At 40.3% G+C, this 18744-nt stretch overlaps 2 protein-coding genes across 6 annotated transcripts in view; one reads left to right on the forward strand and one right to left on the reverse strand.

The window, feature by feature from the left end:
* elmo2 (engulfment and cell motility 2) overlaps positions 1-12023 on the forward strand; it is a 28785-nt gene extending 16762 nt beyond the window's left edge. For 3 of the 5 annotated variants that reach the window (XM_015014428.1, XM_015014429.1, XM_015014431.1), the window contains exons 10-22: positions 411-446; positions 783-833; positions 1882-2004; positions 2425-2544; positions 2643-2747; positions 2836-2944; positions 4416-4552; positions 7359-7522; positions 7599-7711; positions 7797-7904; positions 8016-8098; positions 8190-8267; positions 9914-12023. In XM_015014428.1, coding sequence (XP_014869914.1) covers positions 411-446; positions 783-833; positions 1882-2004; positions 2425-2544; positions 2643-2747; positions 2836-2944; positions 4416-4552; positions 7359-7522; positions 7599-7711; positions 7797-7904; positions 8016-8098; positions 8190-8267; positions 9914-10114 — 1428 coding nt within the window. In that variant the 3' untranslated portion in view covers positions 10115-12023. The remainder of the gene's footprint in view (positions 1-410; positions 447-782; positions 834-1881; positions 2005-2424; positions 2545-2642; positions 2748-2835; positions 2945-4415; positions 4553-7358; positions 7523-7598; positions 7712-7796; positions 7905-8015; positions 8099-8189; positions 8268-9913) is intronic. The other 2 variants (XM_015014432.1, XM_015014433.1) reach the window with 1 other exon arrangement.
* A 3478-nt stretch (positions 12024-15501) lies between these two features.
* On the reverse strand, positions 15502-18738 carry LOC106934497 (leucine-rich repeat neuronal protein 2-like). Its single transcript, XM_015014450.1, has one exon. It carries the CDS (start codon positions 18489-18491, stop codon positions 16119-16121), a length of 2373 nt encoding a protein of 790 aa, XP_014869936.1. The 5' UTR covers positions 18492-18738; the 3' UTR covers positions 15502-16118.
* Positions 18739-18744: the final 6 nt, after the last annotated feature.

The following is an 18744-nucleotide window of genomic DNA, read 5'->3' on the forward strand; positions in this document are numbered from 1 at the left end:
ACCCCATCTTGTCCCCCCGTCTCAGTTTTTTTTTTTTCCAACAAAAAAAAAAAAAAAAAAAAAAAAGGAATCTTGTTCTAGTTTGAAGTTATTCTTTAAAACTGATATTACGTTTTTATTTCTTCATATTTTAGGTGTGTGTCCCTTCCATTTGTGTGTTTTTTATGCAATGAAAAGGAACAGAGAGTCATGTTTATTGATTTTTATGACAGGAGGGAGAATTATCTAGATAAACGCAGTGTGTGCAGGGTACACCAGCTGCCGTCAGCAGCCTGTTTTCTCATGTGATGTGAGTCATCTTCTTATTCCACTGCATGCTTGTAATGCCTGAGTCTCACGGTCCGTGTGTTTGCACTTTTTGTTTCCATTACTGTGGTGCCCATGCCCCTCCTCCCTGCACCCACTCATAGGAGGAGTGTACTAACCCACTGGAGCAGCACCTCACCGTGAGTACACGTCCTCTCAGCTGCTCATGCCGCCCCACAGCCCTTCTCCTGTCTCACCTCACTGATCTTTTTTGTGTCTCAATCAGCCATAGCATAATCTGATCATGTTAAAATATAACCGCTTCTTGTTGCTGCAGCAGGCAGAGTCTCCTAGCGGAATCATCTTAGACCATGTTAAATGTTATTTTGCAAATCCATGCCATTCAAAGCGCTGATAGAAATGTAGATGTAGAATTTCTAATTTTGTTTTTGGTGTAGTTACTTCTCTGGATCTTTGCTGTCTTGTAAATCTTTGTCAATTATTTCATTTTCTTGTTGACTTGTGTGTATCCTCAGGAAATGGCAAGCACTTTGGCTCAGAAGCACCTGCGGTCCATAATCCTAAATGTGAGTATTAAACTCTAATGTTGGAATAAACGCATGTTAGATGAGAGTAATTCAGTGTTTTGGCCTTATTAAATACAGCCTACAGTAATTCGGAGCATCCAGCTCCCTCAAAATCTTTCCTGCAACTAAAAGTTTGTTTCGGGAAAATCGAACGCTTCACTCACTCAGAAAGCCGAGACCCCGAACCAGTAAATGTGATACGCCATCGAGTCCATGAAGTGGAAAATAATTTGCCCTGAAAATGATTTCTCTTGGCACTAGTCAGGAAAGACCTGCCTGAACTGGCTGTAAATGTCATAGACAAGAGTGCTGCGCTCCAGTTTCCTGGAGAAACTCAAACTTTTCTTGGAATAAAACTTTGTGATTCTGAACACTTTTAAATGAGCCATAGTTACCTGAAACAACACAGTGTGTGCCGTCTCCCTCCGATCCCTGGAGTCACTTTGCACTTCTCATGAATAGTGTGTGTGTGTGTGTGTGTGTGTGTGTGTGTGTGTGTGTGTGTGTGTGTGTGTGTGTGTGTGTGTGCATGCATGTATGTATGTATGTATCTCAAAATTTTAATGATTACATATGAAAGGACATGTTTGTCTGTTTTAAGAATTACATGAAATAAGGTCCAAACTTCCTTTGGATATTTGTTCTTCAAAGTAAGAATAAACATCCAAAAGCCACTTAAAATTTAGTTTTCTTGTTTTTTGGGGTTTTTTGGTTTTTGGTTTTTGTACATTTCAGCAACCTCAACTGATACAAATGTACAACATCCAAGTACTTTCAAGACCTACTGAGCTGGTCTTAAATAATTAAAGTTTTCTAATGTTTTGTGGTCTAATTTTAGATTTATTTATTTCTTTATGTTTGATGTCGGTCTATCACATTAAACCCAAATAAAACACAGTCATCTTTGTGACTGTAAATGAAAAGGTCCCCAATATTATTATTTTTTTATGAATTAGAGTCTAACATTTTGTATAGTTGAATTTTGTCTGCCGTTTATAGCAGAAAACATGAATGCTCTAATAATTACTGTGGCTCTTTTCTCTTTTAGCACGTCATCAGGGGAAATCGACCAATCAAAGCAGAGATGGCACATCAGCTGTATGTGTTACAGGTGTTGACCTTTAACCTTTTGGAAGAAAGGATGATGACCAAAATGGATCCCAATGACCAGGTGAGATTTTCAAGCAAAATATTTTCCATTCACATGTTCTATAGTCTTCCTAAAATGCATTTTGGCTCCACTAATTGCACATGAATGTGTAAAAACCCCAGCATGTAGACAAGCTGCCGTTGCATGTTAAAATGAAAGCCGTGGTTAATTAAGTGGGAGTGGGTGCACGCTGCGAAGGTTTAATAGAGACATCCTATTACGTGGGTAGCACACTCTCTGATAAATTTGCTTTAAGTGCAATCAGCAGACCGGAAAATTAAGCCTTTCCCGTTTTTGCCAGTACTTGCTGCAAGCCATCTGCTCATCGCTGATTGACCCATCTACTTTCTGGCTTCTTTTGTAATTTTGGTGCTATCATGGTAAATGTTTCCCTCTTTATGCTGATAAGCTGTTAACATGGTTGTTTTTCCCCCATCTCAGGCTCAGAGAGACATCATTTTTGAGCTGCGCAGAATTGCCTTTGATGGAGACACTGATCCCACCGGTACAGAGAAGAGGAAAGCAATGTACACCAAGGACTACAAGATGCTCGGCTTCACTGTGAGCAGATTTCACCAGATACACAATCAGATTCAAACAGAAAAACCAAAGTGCTGTTTTCTCTTTCTTGTGCCTCATTATCTCTGTCTGAAACACAGAACCATTTGAACCCGGCCATGGACTTTACCCAGACTCCTCCTGGGATGCTGGCTCTGGATAACATGCTTTATCTGGCCCGGGTTCATCAGGATACTTACATCAGAGTCAGTGCCGGCATCACACATGACTTTGACCCACTAAAGGAGCTGAAAAGCCTGGCTGGGCCTTAACTTGTCTTTCTGTTTATGACAGATCGTGCTGGAGAACAGCAGTCGGGAGGACAAGCATGAGTGCCCCTTTGGCCGCTGCGCGATCGAACTTACTCGGATGCTGTGCGAGATTCTCCAGGTCGGAGAACTGCGTAAGTGGCTTTGTACATCTGCCTCTGGGTGTAAAAAGTGTGTTAGGAGAGAGAGAAATAATTAGAGGTTTTGTGTCTGATTTCCCAAATTTTGTAAAGCTTGTCAGTATTCATTTTAATTGGCCATCCTTAGAAACCATGAAGAGTATCATAATAATTCTTTATATGCTTTCTGCACAAAATGAATCTTTACTACTAATTGTAAAATTAAATAATGATGGCAGCCTAGAGTTACAGGGATTTCACTTTCTGCATCAGAAACTTTGCAGACACAGTAAAATCCTTCAGGCTTTGCGGCACAGAGGTATGTAGAAATACAACGCCTCCGAACAAAAACACATTTACTCATCTACCACAAAAACTGTAACTCAAAAACTTGTTTTGTTTTATTTTGTTTTGTTTTGTTTAGCATGCCCCACATAACAAGACATTCAGTATTTTTATACAACATCTTTTTAGAATAAACAATAATTTTGTTCCACTTAAAATTTTGAGAATAAAAAGCTTTGGTGTGCTTTTCTGTGTTTCTTACATATCAGGTTGTTACATCATACATGTAATTTATTGTAACTTTAATATTCTTAGCATCTTTCCTGTTATAATCAGTAAACAATTAATTTATATCAGGAACGGAGGGGGCAGTAAGTGTTACACATAGGACTCCAAAGCTATTAAAACAAAGACAAGACGACTGCAGAAGCGACATTTGAAATCGTCTTTTATAACAATAAATAATAATAATAGTAATGTTAATTAAAAATATATATTTGTATGGTGCTTTTCTAAACCCTTAAAGACACTTTGCAGGAATCAAGCAAAATTACGGACAGAACACTATGCACATCAAATACACTCATTAAACTCGCCCCCACTAAACACCATTCCAAGCATGTTTTTCTAAGAAATGTCGACCCTTTCAATTTTTTTTTTAAGACTTTAAAAAAGGCTGCCAGTACTTGCAAACCCAGCATATTTCATGACAGACTGAGGGGAAAAGCTCGGAAGAAAACAACTGTATTCTTGTTCTCTTTTGCTGTCTGGCAGCTTGAAGGAAGCCCAGGCATCTCTTGACAAGCCTCTTGCACATTTTAAGCGTCCTGTGACTGTGTCAGTGTCCCTCAGTAACAACTTGTCCACCCAGCAGCGGCGTTTGTGCAACCCTTGTAGTGCTTCGGTGTGTTTGGTGAACACAAAAAAGAGATCGAATCTTTATTTTCAAATCACTGATTAGGACCGCCGGAGAATAAATTGGCTGATTCTGGTCACCTGGAGATTTTTTCCAGTGTCTCTGCTAATAAACTCTTCCTAACGCAGCAACAGCAGAGCCAATAATCAAGGCAAGATCAATGCAACGAAGTGGTTACACTTTACATGCTGATGATCAGGTTGACCAGTGTGTCTGTGCATCTGATTTCAGTGCAGCATCTGGCCAAAACCCATGTTTACACATTTGAAATTGTTTTCTGTTTAGCAAACGAGGGCTGCAATGATTATCACCCCATGTTCTTCACTCATGACCGCGCGTGGGAGGAGTTCTTCTGCGTCTGCATCCAGCTGCTTAATAAAACATGGAAGGAGATGAGAGCCACGGCTGAGGACTTCAACAAGGTCTGAGATTACACAACGCTCGTATTTATATTCAGATGCACACATTAATTAAAAGCTCTCAATTTTTATTTTTTTTATGCCTAAGCTTTCCAAAACAAACCTTAGACCTTATGGTGGCAGCTTATTTACCCGCAGCGCTCACGGAAACCTTTGCAAACAGAGCAAATTTGATTTGTTCCTGTTTATTTTATTCGCATGCTAATTTTAGAGGTGAGGTAATTAGCACCTTTGGTTGCCATGTGATTTAAACTGCCTCCTTCCAGTTATCTGGCTCTCCCTTTATATTTGGGCTGAAGCCAAATTGTGCTGCTTTAAAAAAATCATGAATCAATGTGGATATTAATCTAAAGAATAGAGTCATCCAAAAAGAAAAGAACATATTCTCTGACAAAAAAGGGAATGTTGTTAAGAGTCAAGAGCATGTCCTCCAGCAGCAGACGCAGTTGTCAGTTTCCTTTAATTATTGGTGCACAATATGACAAAAATGGACTTTTCTGGACGAGTTGAACTTCATGACCCGTGCGGTCGCCCTCACGTAATTGGTTCCAACACCGACCCACGGTGACATCTGCACACCGCTCATGCAGAGCAATTATATGATGCGACTGCTTAAGCTCATACAGACCCACAATGTGACCCCTATCAAGCTCCATCAAGTGCTGATAAAGCTGTATAATTTGTCTATGAGGCATCTTCTGTGTCCAGTGACCTTCACTCTCCGTTTTTATGACCACTAAACACTCCAAAATCTGTCTCATAACACAGTTTGTCCACGCACAATGCCACCACTCATGCCCACTCCAAACTCGCATTTTCACTCCAAAGAGAGTCATTTACACGTCCATCGCTGGTCTGCACTAATGGGCGGACTGGGAGATTAATGTTTGGGCCAGTGGATAATAAGTGGTTCCTGTATTTTAGTAGCAGAATCTCACTTTGAAGACAGCAGCTTCTGTTTCAGAAGAAAATTACAATTTGCTTTAATAGTAAAACAAAGAATGGAGCAAGAAAATAAAATGATTAACATACCCTGTATTAGGGATGGGTCATAAACCAATCATTGATTAATCAAATTTTTTAATCATGAGGATTTAATTATTGGAAAATCTGGATTTTTCTTTTCACTCAACACACTCTGAGATGCTTGTTTTAAAAGATGAATGATCCAAAACATCTTTCAACAGAAATGGTTCACCAAACACAAAATCATGTTTGTTTCATATTTATCTCAGTCCCTAGACAAAGGATGTCCAAAGTGTGGCCCGGGGGCCATTTATGGCCCTTGGACTAATTTTGTTCAGCCCCCAACTACAATTCAAAAATGATACAAATTTCATTTGTAGATGCAAATGTACACTTTTAATTTGTAATCAGGGTAAAAATTGTTACCAACATTATTTTCTTACACAGGAAAATGTGAAGTATAGCACAAAGTATTCGTATTTACACAAAAAAATTTTAACAAAAGGTAAAACCAAGTTTATCCAGAGACTTTTACTGAAAAGGCAACATTGCTGCACCCGAATCAGCTTTTATTCTTTCTTAAACTTGGCTAAATATAGCAAACGCTTTGAAAGAAAGTGACCCAAATCCTGGTCTCATTACTGAAGGTAAATTTATTCAGTCGAGCCCAAAAGAAACTGAAAACTACGTCTTTCTTTTAATACAGAAAACATGCAAAATGACAGTAAGCAATTCATTTCTGCCAAAAAACTCAGAAATTTTGAGAGTAAGGTCAGAAATTTTCTAGAAAAACAAGGGAACTTGCTAGAAAGAAAGCATCAAATTTCTAGATTAATATCTAGAAATTTACAAGATTTTTTTTCCCAAAACATCTTGTGAATTTCTGAATTTCAAATGTCAAAAGTTTTCTTTTAAATTTTTTTTCTAGAATATTTCTGAATTTTTGCCAGAAATATACTCCTTTTTTTCTATCTACAATGGCCCTAATACACCATTATAAAAATTGTTTTCAAGTTTTGGATCTACATCGGATACTTTATTTGCTTTAATTTAGGTTTTTTTTGGCCCGTAATTACTTTTGAATCTGTAATTTTGGCCCATGTGGCCAAAAGTTCGGACACCCCTGCCCTTGACTGAGAGGAGAACATGAGAGAAAACAGGACGACCCAAAAGACTGCAAAGATCTTCATGAATGCTCAAACCTCGTTACATTTTATTGGAGAGGAATAAATTCATTCTTTTTGGTAAAAGAGCGATGGTAAAATGGAGGTTTACAGGTGATGTCCTAATGAACAATTATTTCTTTTTTTTGCACTGAATAAATGTACTGAGCAGAAGTCAGTCTATTTTTTGTGGATGGTTTTGCACAAAGGATTGTATTTCCCATCTGTTTAAATACAGATTAACACAGACCATTGAGTTCGCAGCTGGATTACTACATATTTCCATGATTACAGTGAGAAAATGACTTGATAATTGTACAACCTCTTATTAAATTGCATTTTTCAATTCTAGTATCAATTTTCTGCTTTTGGTCCAGACCAGTAATGTCAGATGAGCTTTTTTATAGCAACTGAATGAGCGCCTGGTGAGGGCGAACACTGGTATTATTCATGCAACACGCGACACTGTTAAGTTCAATAGAATAAAAAGGGTTATTTGAAATAATTATACCTAAAGAATCACAAAGAAAAACTAATCTAAAGGGTTCACATGCGTCTGCATTAACCCAGCTTTTGAGCCTTACATTTTTGCTCCATCAGCCCTCATTATTTGTGTGTGTGTGTGTGTGTGTGTGTGTGTGTGTGTGTGCGTGTGTGTGTGTGTGTGAACGCTGGCCCAGGTGATGCAGGTGGTCCGGGAGCAGATTACCAGGGCTCTGGCCATGAAGCCGTCCTCCATAGACCAGCTGAAGAACAAGCTGCGAGGCCTCAGCTACTCTGAGATACTGCGTCTGCGGCAGTCAGAAAGGATGAGCCAGGACGACTTCCAGTCTCCGCCCATCATGTCAGTCTGCGCCTTTCCTGCATTATTCATTTTGTGTTCATGGTTTTCCAGTTCCTCATGCTGTGCTGTGCTGCAGAGAGCTGCGGGAGAGGATTCAACCCGAGATCTTGGAGCTCATCAAGCAGCAGCGGCTCAACCGGTTGTGCGAGGGAAGCTGCTTCCGTAAACTGGGGAACCGTCGAAGGCAAGGTAACGAGAGGAGCGCTGCAGACATTTGTCTGTCTGCGCAGAGTCTTGCTTCTATTGATTATTGTTTTTTCTTTTTTTTTTGTAGAAAAGTTCTGGTTCTGCCGATTATCTCTTAATCACAAAGTTCTGCACTACGGGGATTTGGAGGAGTCACCTCAGGGTGAAGTGCCTTTTGAGCTACTGAGTGACAAGAGTGAGACACACTTTTGTTTGTTTCTGCTACTTTTTGTGTTTTTTGAGAAACACAAAACAATTCTTCTGCATCTGGTGAGAGGATAAATTTCTCTGTTTTTTTTCTCTCCAGTCCCTGTCTCAGACATCAAGTCTGTGTTAACAGGAAAGGATTGCCCTCATATGAAGGAGAAAAGTGCTCTAAAACAAAACAAGGTGCTAAAATGTTCATTTGTATTCATGTCTAACATATTTTGCTGACTCGTGACCTTGCTGTGTTGTTGCTGAATTTGTTTCGCTCTGCCAGGAGGTGCTGGAGCTGGCCTTCTCCGTCCTCTACGATCCGGACGAAACGCTTAATTTTGTTGCACCGAACAAATACGAGGTAAAATATTCGCAGGCTATGACTGTGCGCTCGCAGGTTTTTTGCTGCAGTGTCTGAATTGTGAATGAGATGAAATAATTGAACCCTGTATTCATTGTTTTGATGTCGTCTGCTGGCCTTGGCTGGCTGCAGTAATGTTTTGATGCTGACTGACTTCTCATTAACCTGAAGACAGTCAGGCTGGTTCACTGAAGGCTTTGCATCTACAAAGTTCACATAAACCAGAGTCTGAATGTCCATCTTGACTCCAGGGTTCGTACGCAACCTGGAAAGGTTTGGAAACGTCTGGAATTTGTTTCCAGTGTTTTCCATGTCTGAATAAGTATCAAAACAGACAATGGGAATATCAAAACATTTTTCTATTCTCAAACTTTATTTCTTATCGCATTTTCCCCCCTTTGTTCCTTCATTCCTTCCTTTGCTCTCTCCTTTCCTCCTTTTATTCTCTCTTTTATTCCTCCCTTCATGTTACATTTTGCAACAGACTTGAAGAACCGAGACCTTTAGAAAGTTGAGCCTAGAAAAGTTTGCATTTTTCCCATGAAGACGGTGTAAGAACCTTGTGATTGACAGAGCCTTTTTTGCACACTTGGCTAACATTTAACCGGTGTTTGATGCTCGTATTTGGAGGAAACTCTGCCCATAATTTATCTAATGTTTGTAAAACGAACAGCAATACTTGAGCCGTGACATTAGCGTGAAATGTGCCACGACCTCTGGGGGCTGGATTTACTTTCACCAAGGAGTACAAACAGGAATTAAAGTAAAAACCAAGACTTTCTGCACTGCTAACTTTGTTGACAGGTGAACTTGGGGCTGTTTGCTCAAGCCAGTGGCCAGAAGCCCTGCTGAAGAAGAGAAACCAACAGATCCCATAAATAGGCACACGAAGCAAACGATGTACGATAGAAACCATTTACTCATTCACAAATGCACACAAATGATTCTCTCCAAGCAAATTGACCACAAGATGCAAAAATAAGCAATCAAAACCCTAAAAGGAAGTCATTAGATCTACACCAGTAGTTTGCTGACATTAAAGTAGATGTCTGATCAATCTAAAAAGGGCTGCACAAGTTTACGTTTCGTGGGAGGTCTGGAAGGGGGACAACCAAATGCAGCATTCCTGGAAAAGAAGCTCATGCCAACCATGAAACATAGAGGTGGAGGCGTCATGCTGTGGGGAGGCTCTTCTGCAGCAGGATCTGGCAGTCTCACCCTCGTAGGTTGCAGTAAACCCTTCAAACATCTCACATCTCAGAGGGTAGAGTTTGGTTGATTACTGCAAGTGTCTCTGAAGTTATTTCAGGCTAGATAACTTTTCCGCTCACTAGAAAACACATCTTTCATTGTGATCTTTTGGAAAATAAGGGGAATTTTTGTTGTGTGAATTCAGTTAAATCTTTCTTTTCCAGAGGAAACAATATCCGACCTCAATATTTGAACATCTTCTGATAAAAATCTAAATGCTTTGTTCGAACTCGCTCCCACAACTGGGGAATGTTTCCCCTTCCCAGAGCTACTTGGGTCAGTAAATTTGACCGTGAAGGATCCTCACTCACCAAAACTCCTCTGCATGTGTGTGTGTGTGTGTGTGTGTGCGTGTGTGTTGGTGTGTGTTTGTGCTTCTGTGCCCACATGTCCAGTATTGCATCTGGACCGACGGGCTGTGTGCGCTGCTGGGCAGAGAGATGGGCAGTGACCTGACACGCAGCGACCTAGATACCCTCATAAGCATGGAGATGAAGCTCCGCCTCCTCGACCTTGAGAACATCACGATCCCAGAAGCCCCGCCTCCAGTGCCAAAGGAGCCTAGCTCTTACAACTTCTCCTACAACTACAGCTGAGTTGTGCGTGTGCTTCTGTGTGTGCTCGAATGCCATGCATGCATGTATTGATAAAAGACACGTCTACTCATCTGTCGATGAATTTAGCTGCTTATATTTATAAGGGTTGATTTTCTTTCCCAGAACTTTAAAAACACACGTTTAGGATGCAGTATGGTTGTCAGACTTAAAACAAAAAAACAAACAAAAAAAATGTGATAATAGCTTTATGGTGGGGTCAGAGGTTAAACTTTACTTAACAGTTGAGAACCCCGACAGCATCTTCATCTCCTCTAATTCAGAAATGAAACCGGAGCTTTTAGTTTCTCGGTAAAGTGAAGGCGTTCTTGCTAAGTCGAGCTATGCGTGGTAGCCATGGCAACTGGTAATGAAGGGGCTGCTGTTTCAGTTTAAACGTTTAAAATTTGCTGTGGTACTGCTCGTTCCTCCACTTGTACAGTAAAACACAATCAGCTCTACACTTTTTCTCCACTATTGCCTCATTAATATCAAGTTATAAACATGTTGGACCGTCATTAAGCTGGACAGCTTTCTCTGTAGCAGCCTGTTTCTGCTATGAAATGAGATGTACGTGTGCTAGAGAAATCTTCAGACGGGGATTAATTTTTGTTGACGATAAATATCAGGACTGGCACGAGTCCAGGTGCTGAAACCTCCATTTGTGTCTTCACAAAGTTTGTTGTTTTTCTGAGCAGTTGCTAAATCTGCTGATTGGAAACCCAAATTGGATCACACAAACAATCAAAACCGGACTAGATTTGGTCATTGTTACTGGATGAGGGCTGGTAGTAAGCAGTTACCAGCACAAAGCTGAGTTTACACACCTGGTGTCACTGATCGCTGACGCTGCCTGAATTTCTTTTTTTCTCACATTTTTCTTGGCTGCTCTACAGTATCGGCTCACAAAAGGGATTCAATTACCTAATTCAGTTTTCATTCTTTGTGTGTATGTGTCTGAGTGTGGACATCTTCAGGTTTTTTTGTGTGTTCATATTGGTTCCCAAACTGTGGTATAAACACCAGTAGTGATGCACTCCTGGTAAACTGGTTTTTATGAGCTTGGTCGCTGTATTTACTTACCAGTATAACTTGGTGCAGCATTTTGACAAACCTGCATGATGTAGTTGTAACAAACATAAAGATATTTTAACAGAGAACATTTTTGTATATGAAGTAGAGATTCACCAATATATCTACAACAATAAGGATCTGGCATTTTTCTAAAGACTAAAAGAATAGTTTTTCCCTACTTATGAAATGTCTTTATTGACATGCAGTATGCTTTGATACATTTCATCCATCCATTTTCTTTACACCCTTGTCCCTTAATGGGGTCATTAAATCTTTAAGGTCTTATGGTCCTTTGAATAAGAAAATCTTAATCAATCAAAATTGAAATTTGGAAGTCAGACTTTTTAAAATATCTGGAAATTGGTATCAGCCAAAAACAAAAAATCCTAATTGCTCTAGAGGTTAGCCAGAGTAATGCATAAATTACACAGCATGAGTTTATAATATACTTCCATAATTAACAGTTTAACAGTGTTAAAAAGTATTAATATATTTAGTCAGTTCTCTGTTGTGCATAAGGAAAAAGAGAAAACATTTCTTCAATGTTTGATATCAGATGTCTACAACTACATATCATGCTGGATACAAAGTAGGTAAAGATGGTTTTTAATATAAATGCTATGTGGTGTTGTGTTTTCGCAACTTAAGGCATGGCGTTTCAGTTTGCATCATAAAAACTTACCTTGCATTGCTTAAACGAAGGAAGCCGCTTCTATTCGTTTTACCAGTTTAACAGTTTAACACTCTCACTGCACAGACCAGGGGATTTAAGGAGCTTCTCTGCAATCTACTATTGAAACTATGCTGGATTTTCCAATCCTATGAAACTCAAACTTTCTGAAAAGTGGAGAAATCTAGTACTGCTCATGCATCACATGAACACAGGATTATGTTCTTTATATTTAGCTGTGTTGTCATTTTCAATTTCCCCGTAGTTCCCAGTTATGGACTTTCAGCTTGTGAGCCGATACTCAGCACTGCTACTATTTGTTAAAGCTCTATAAAATTATATTTTGGTAAATGACTACCTTCTTGTCATTATAACTCTGTCTTTCCAGTATTTCCAAGTTTAAATATTAGTTTTTTCAGACTCCATTTCCCCTTAGCAATGCTAAAATGAAGAATACATTTCTAAAGATAAGTTTCTCAAAGAAGCAGAATTATTCTATTTTTACATATAAAAGATGAACATTGTCATATTTTTAGTTTTGTTTAAAGCTTTTATGAGCCTACCTAAGTTTGAAAATCTGATTTATAGCGGCAAACAATTTGCTATAAGTTGCACATACACAGCACTGAAATATTTGTTTTTTCAATTTTCCTCTGAGTTCAAATATAGATTTGTTAAATGAACCCCTTGTTGTATAGAAGAACATGACAATGTTCAGATTGCAACCCCAAACTGAAAATGTAAACATTTATCATGTTTAAGATGATTTAAGTCTGTGAAATTAGACTTTTATAATGTGAAGGAACCCTGTGTGTTTTTGCATTCAACATGCTCAGTATACACTGAAACAAATCCATTATATCGTTTTTTTTTGTTTTTTTTTTAAGGGCACCTACTGCAACTATGATGTCAGCTTGTGTCAATAATCTGTGTTGATGCTAGTGGGAATAGCAGAGTTCAGCTTGTATGCGATTTGCTTTTCCCCCCCCCAAGTTTGTTTTGAATCTGATTTTGGAAATTTAAGGGGTTTAAAAATGGGTTGTGGCACCGAGAGTTTCTTAAAAGCTGTACATCTTCACCAGCTGAACATGTGCTGCGCAAAAGATGCAGTGTGCTCCAGGCCTGTGTGTTTACCAAATGTTTTTCTAATTACAGTGAATTAGTGGGAAACAAGCTGACTTGCTCTTCCTTTTATTAATTCTGCATAAAGCATTGTTCTCTAAGCCCTCTGAGCCACCGTACCAGCCCATAATCAAACCAGTAACTGAACCAGTTGACGATGTTCAGGCATCAACTTCTGTTGCCGTTATCTTCTACAATAACTCTTGCCTTGAATGAACGAATAAATTGAAATTTTTAGATCCATTAACTGTTTTTACATAACTTACTTAAAAAATGTATTTACACTATGTAGTGCTACTAAAGAATGACAGAGTTATATAAATATTTGAATATGCTATCCATGTAGATCATTCTATGTATATACAGTAATGTCTTGCCTTATTGAAGAGTTGTATTATGTTTTGTGTGAATAAAGAAGTCCTAACTGATGCTCAACGTGTTGATTCTTAACGCAGAATCACATTAAATTGCATTAATGTCTTATAAAGTTTCGCACATTTTCATCTTACAACCACAAACTCCAATGCATTGTCCAAAGATGTTATGTGAAAGAACAACATAAAGTAAAGGATAATGATGGAAACAAGTATTTATTTACAGCTGCTAATCTGAAATGTACGCTTTTGCTTTGTTTTCAGCCAGTCTTACTCAAATACCACTAGATAATATCCATCACCACTAATTACACTCAGGTGCCTCTTACTTAGTAAGTTGATGTTGGTCAAGTCAGCATCATGCTGGGGGACGTTTTTATTCTAATTCCAGTTGTTCTGTGAAAACCTCAGCGATTTGTCAGATAACGTTTGTGCACAGCAGACGCATTTTTCTTTTAAAATTTTAAAGCAGTGTTACATTAAAAACCAGTATTTCAATCTTTCCTCTAACGATGAAGCCAGAAATACAGAGGAAGTGTTACTTCAGGTCAAATCACATTCATGTGTTGGAATGACCTCGTCAAATCAAGAGCTACAACCGATTGAGAACCGGGGGAAAGACTTGAAAATGTATGTTTTTAGACATTCTCCAACCAAAGTGGCTTTTAATTTGCGTTTTTGGAAAGAATGGGTAAAAGTGGGCAAACGTACTCGAAAAATGCAGCTGTTACTGAAGCAAAGGTTGTCTCTCTTCTACAAACTACGGTAACACTTTATTTGAAGGGGGGTGAATAAGACTGTTATGACACTGTCATAAACATGACATAACACCTGTCATGAACATGAATAAGCCTTCATGAATATTTATGACTGTTGTCATAAAGCGTCATTCGGTAAATTATGACACTTTTAATACAAAGTTGACATTATTCAAAATGTCTTCGTTATGACAACTTGACATTAACCAAGAAATCATTACTGATGTAAATTTGTTATAAAAGTATTACTGATTGCACTTTAAAAATTAGGTAACTTTATGTTATTAAAGGTAAAGTTTAAACACTAATGATTTCTTGGTTAATGTCAAGTTGTCATAACAAAGACATTTTGAATAATGTCAACTTTGTATTAAAAGTGTCATAATTTACCGAACAGTCATAAATATTCATGAAGACTTGATGTTCATGACAGGTGTTATGTCATGTTTATGACAGTGTCATGACAGTCTTATTCAACCCCCTTTAAATAAAGTGTTACCCAAATTACTGACTCACACAAAACGACAATGTTTCAAAGTTATATTTGTATGAAATTTAGAAAACCTCTATATTTTCTGCTGTATTTATAAATAAAAACACGTTGGTAGTTGGTTCTAACATGTCAAAACGTGGAAAAACAGTATATGTGCAAAATCCTTACCTCAAGTAGCTGACTTTAATACTCTGCTGGCTGGAAACAATTTTCATGGTGCAACTAATCTGACAGAATCTCTGCTGATGTCACTCTTTGACACTCTCCAATTTTAATTAAAAAAATTAAACGGCAAGACCTGCATTTCACATTTGTTCCTGTCCATCTGAAATAAATTTCTCTTACAGCTAAGCAGAGATCTGATGCTATCAGATAATCTGAAACTGAGTAATAGATGTATATTCCACCCATCCATCATCTTTACCTGCTTATCCTTGCAGGGCCGAGGAAACACTGGTGCTCATCTCCAGCGGTCTTGGGGTAACAGATGGAGTACGGCCAGGACATTTTAACATTTTATATTTCTTACCTTTGCATAAAGCTAAGTTGAGGTCCTGAGATCCAGTTCTGATAGAAGGGAAATTCGGCAGCTACTTGAGTTTGGGAAAATTGCATCTTTCAGCCCTTTAATCTGGCCTCTCAGTTACATTCCTCCTCCAGCAGGGGACATTCTGCGTCTTGTGTTACTGAGAAGGCGTGAGATGTCTAACACCATTAGTATTCATGTTGGTTTGGTGGAGAACCTAAGCTTTGCTGAAATGATGCAACACTATTTCTAAATGACTTTTTTCTAAATCTCATGTCTTTGTCAAATGATTTTCCATATGTCAGTTTTTGATTAAAAGAAAAAACACAAAACACAAGTAGATGCAAAAAACATAATTCAAAGCTCAAACTAGTCACTTTTAAATCACTTTTATTTTAAAACAGAGAGACATGTTTTATCAGGGATGAGCTCACCATATAGGTACCGCAAGATGGACGAGTCAGTCCAAGAGCAAAGCTAAAGCGCCGTGTACATCAATCACTTTGACTTAAACTGTCCAAACCAGCAGAAAGTCCTTTCAGCGCCCGTCGTAATGCAGAGTTTTATCAGCTTGGAGAGAGTATGCTCGAGTCTGTGGAAACATGTTGACTATAAACAGGACAAAACCCCGGAGGTCTGGGCTGCTCTCTCTTCTGTAAATATCCATTCCTGAAATGTATGAAGCTCTCTTTAGTTTCAGTCCAGTGATCATAGGCAGCTCAGGCTCTGTTGTTTCCCCTGTGTTAAGCAGGAGTATGATTGTCCAGTTTTATTTCCCCGCCAAAGGGGAGATAAGCAATCTTTACAACACATCTCAACACAGAAACAAAGTCAATATATACTTTATGCTTATATAAAATAAATACAAATCTCTCGTTGCACCATAATCTCTAAATCCTTCATTTGTGTGAGTGCTAGAGTATATTTCATGTCCCATGTTATGGACGTGTGCCAGTTTATCTCGTCTGCATTGGAATGGGTGTAATTATCTCAAATGATATAATACGATGCCAGCTTCTCTTTCAGATCTGTTGGATCTTCATTGCTCTCTTTTGTCTTCTGAGCGATAATAACAGTCTGGGGACCCTTGATATCCACACAGAGGGCGTTGTGATGCTTCCTCGCCTCCTCGCCAGGTTCAGCATCCCAGCCCTGCACTGCTAGCAGCAGGATATAAGCAAGAAGCAGTAGTGTGACCGCTATGGAGGTCAGCTCTGGGTTGAGCTGCAAACCAGGCTGAGGCTCTGGCACATCCTTGGTCCTGAACGACACACAGCGAGGCTTTTTGCTCCCCTCCGACCCAAGGTTGTCTCTCTTGCCGTCCTCACTGACTCCTAGATGTAGACACACTCTGTAAAATGTCTCTGCCTGCAGGTGAGTTAGGTTGAAGCTCTGAGTGCCAGCAAGTATGCGCGTGGTGTATGTTGGTGTGTGGGAGCTGGTCTGCATGGCCTGCCAGGATAAGCGAGTGGAGGGCAGGTTTTGTCTGCTCTGCCAGGACAAGATAGCATAGTGCTCTCCAACCTCGTTCAACTCCAACCTGGCTTCTACTCTCATGGATTGAAATTTCTTCGGTTTAGTCATCACCCCCCTCTTTCTATTTTTCCCCCTGTTGTGCACTCCTACTGTAACGCTGTGTGTATCTGCTCCTAATGCATTCTCAGCCACACAGGTATACAGTCCTGCCTCTCTGGGGGAGATCCTGCTGATCTCTAGGGTTCCCTCAGGCTGTAGCTGGTAGTGTTTGAAGAACTGGCAAACAGTATCATTGTGGGCTTGTGGGTGCTGGAAACTGAGGGCAGATGTGTTGTTAAAGCCATCTGAAGTTGTGTTTCTACAGAGGGCGGAAGCTGGAAAACCTTTTGATGTACTGTTTGCAGAAGGCCCTAGTCTCAGGCCAGAGGGCGTCACCCAGTACAGTTCAGGATATGGCTCTGCAAGTGCTCGGCAGTGCAAAACCAGTTTCCCCCCTTCTTGAACTCCGACATAGGAGGGAAGGGAACTGGTGGGAATAGTTGGGAGGCAGGATGCAGACATCTCTCCTGAAGAGACCTCTCTCACTCTACGTGCTCTCAATTCGGGAGGTGCAGAGCATAAGGTCGCCTCAGGTTGGATGAAGCGCACCACCCGGGCCACCTGGGCCTTCATCTGTGTGTCCCTTTCGATGCGAGGGTGAGAGGTGTCCCTGGCGGCCCAGTGGAACAGGCAGTCACATCGCAGTGGGTTGGAGTGAAGGCTGACCTCCTGCAGACTTGGCAGGGAGAGCATGATGTTCTGGTGCAGAGCACTTAGAGAATTAGAGTTTAGCATCAGACTCTCCAGTCTGCTCAGCCTGACAAAAGCCTGAGGATGAACGTAGGATAAGCGTGGGTTGTTGGTGATCTCAAGCTTGGTGAGCTCTGGCAGGTTGTCCAGAGAGGCTTTATCTATAGACACAAGCTCTTCCATGTTGTTCAGGCCAAGCTCTTTTAGGTTCAACATGTCTTTAAAGTCTCCCGTCTCGATCAGTTTGATGCGGTTCTTGTTGAGATCAAGGAACTTGAGTCCTGGCACTCTTTTCAGGGCTTGTCGAGGAACCTTGGTAAGATGGTTGTCGTAGAAGGAAAGACTTTCGAGTTCTTCAAGCCCTTCGAGTGCTTTTTCAGCCAAACTTCTCAGACCCATACCGCCAAGTACAAGGCTTCGTAGGGACGTTAGGGCCACAAATCCCCTCTCAGGCAGAGCCTCCACAGGGTTGCCCCCAAGCATGAGAACTTCCAGCTGAGGCAATGCTCTGAACCACTGAGGGTCAATTGTTGTGAGTCTGTTGTTATTGATGTGAAGACGACGAAGGGAGTCGAGGCCATTGAAGGCTCCGGGTGCAATTGAATGGAGGTTGTTGTGGCTGAGAAAGAGTTCTTGTAAAGCTGGCAATGATGAAAAAGAGGCTTCTGGCAGGTGACTGAGATGGTTTTCCTCAAGATGTATGGACAGCAGAGAAGGCAGGGAGGAACTCTGAGTTATCATCCTGACACGACTGAAGCGGTTCTGTGAAAGGTCCAAGTCGGTGAGGTTTGGGAGCCCATGTAGCACTGCAGTGTCCAGCACTGACAGCAAGTTACTCTGCAGGCGAAGAGTGTGCGTGTTCAGCGGTATGGGCAAGGGGAGCTTCGTCAGCAACAGATTGTTACAGTCCACCGTGGGTGCTTCGTGATAGACAGAATCCGGGGAGAACCATGGCTTGATCTGACACACACACCTCACTGGGCAGGGAACATACCATGGCAGTGCAGGTGGCAGGGAGCCCACAACAATGGGCACACACATCCCGCTAAACACGTACAAGAGACAATGTGACTGTAGGAGAGCTAAAGCTGGCCTCATAATCCTCTCAGGAGGTGATTCAGACAAGGTGAGGAAGACTTTTTATGGAGATGAGGGATGAATCATTTGGACTGGAGATGTGTGAGCAAACTGTAACTGTAGAGCAGATGGTTTGGTTTCACCGCTCAGCATAACATTAAGAGGTACTGGTTTAAGACAAATATGAGAAATGGAAATGTGGAAATGTACTATCTATACAAGTCTTCTGCTCAACGTTTGCAGTGGCAACGGCTGTAGGGCGGTGATGATGTTC

Source organism: Poecilia latipinna, unplaced genomic scaffold, assembly GCF_001443285.1.
Source record: "Poecilia latipinna isolate Pla-1442-1.1 unplaced genomic scaffold, P_latipinna-1.0 Scaffold1817, whole genome shotgun sequence".
Taxonomy (NCBI): Eukaryota; Metazoa; Chordata; class Actinopteri; order Cyprinodontiformes; family Poeciliidae; genus Poecilia; species Poecilia latipinna.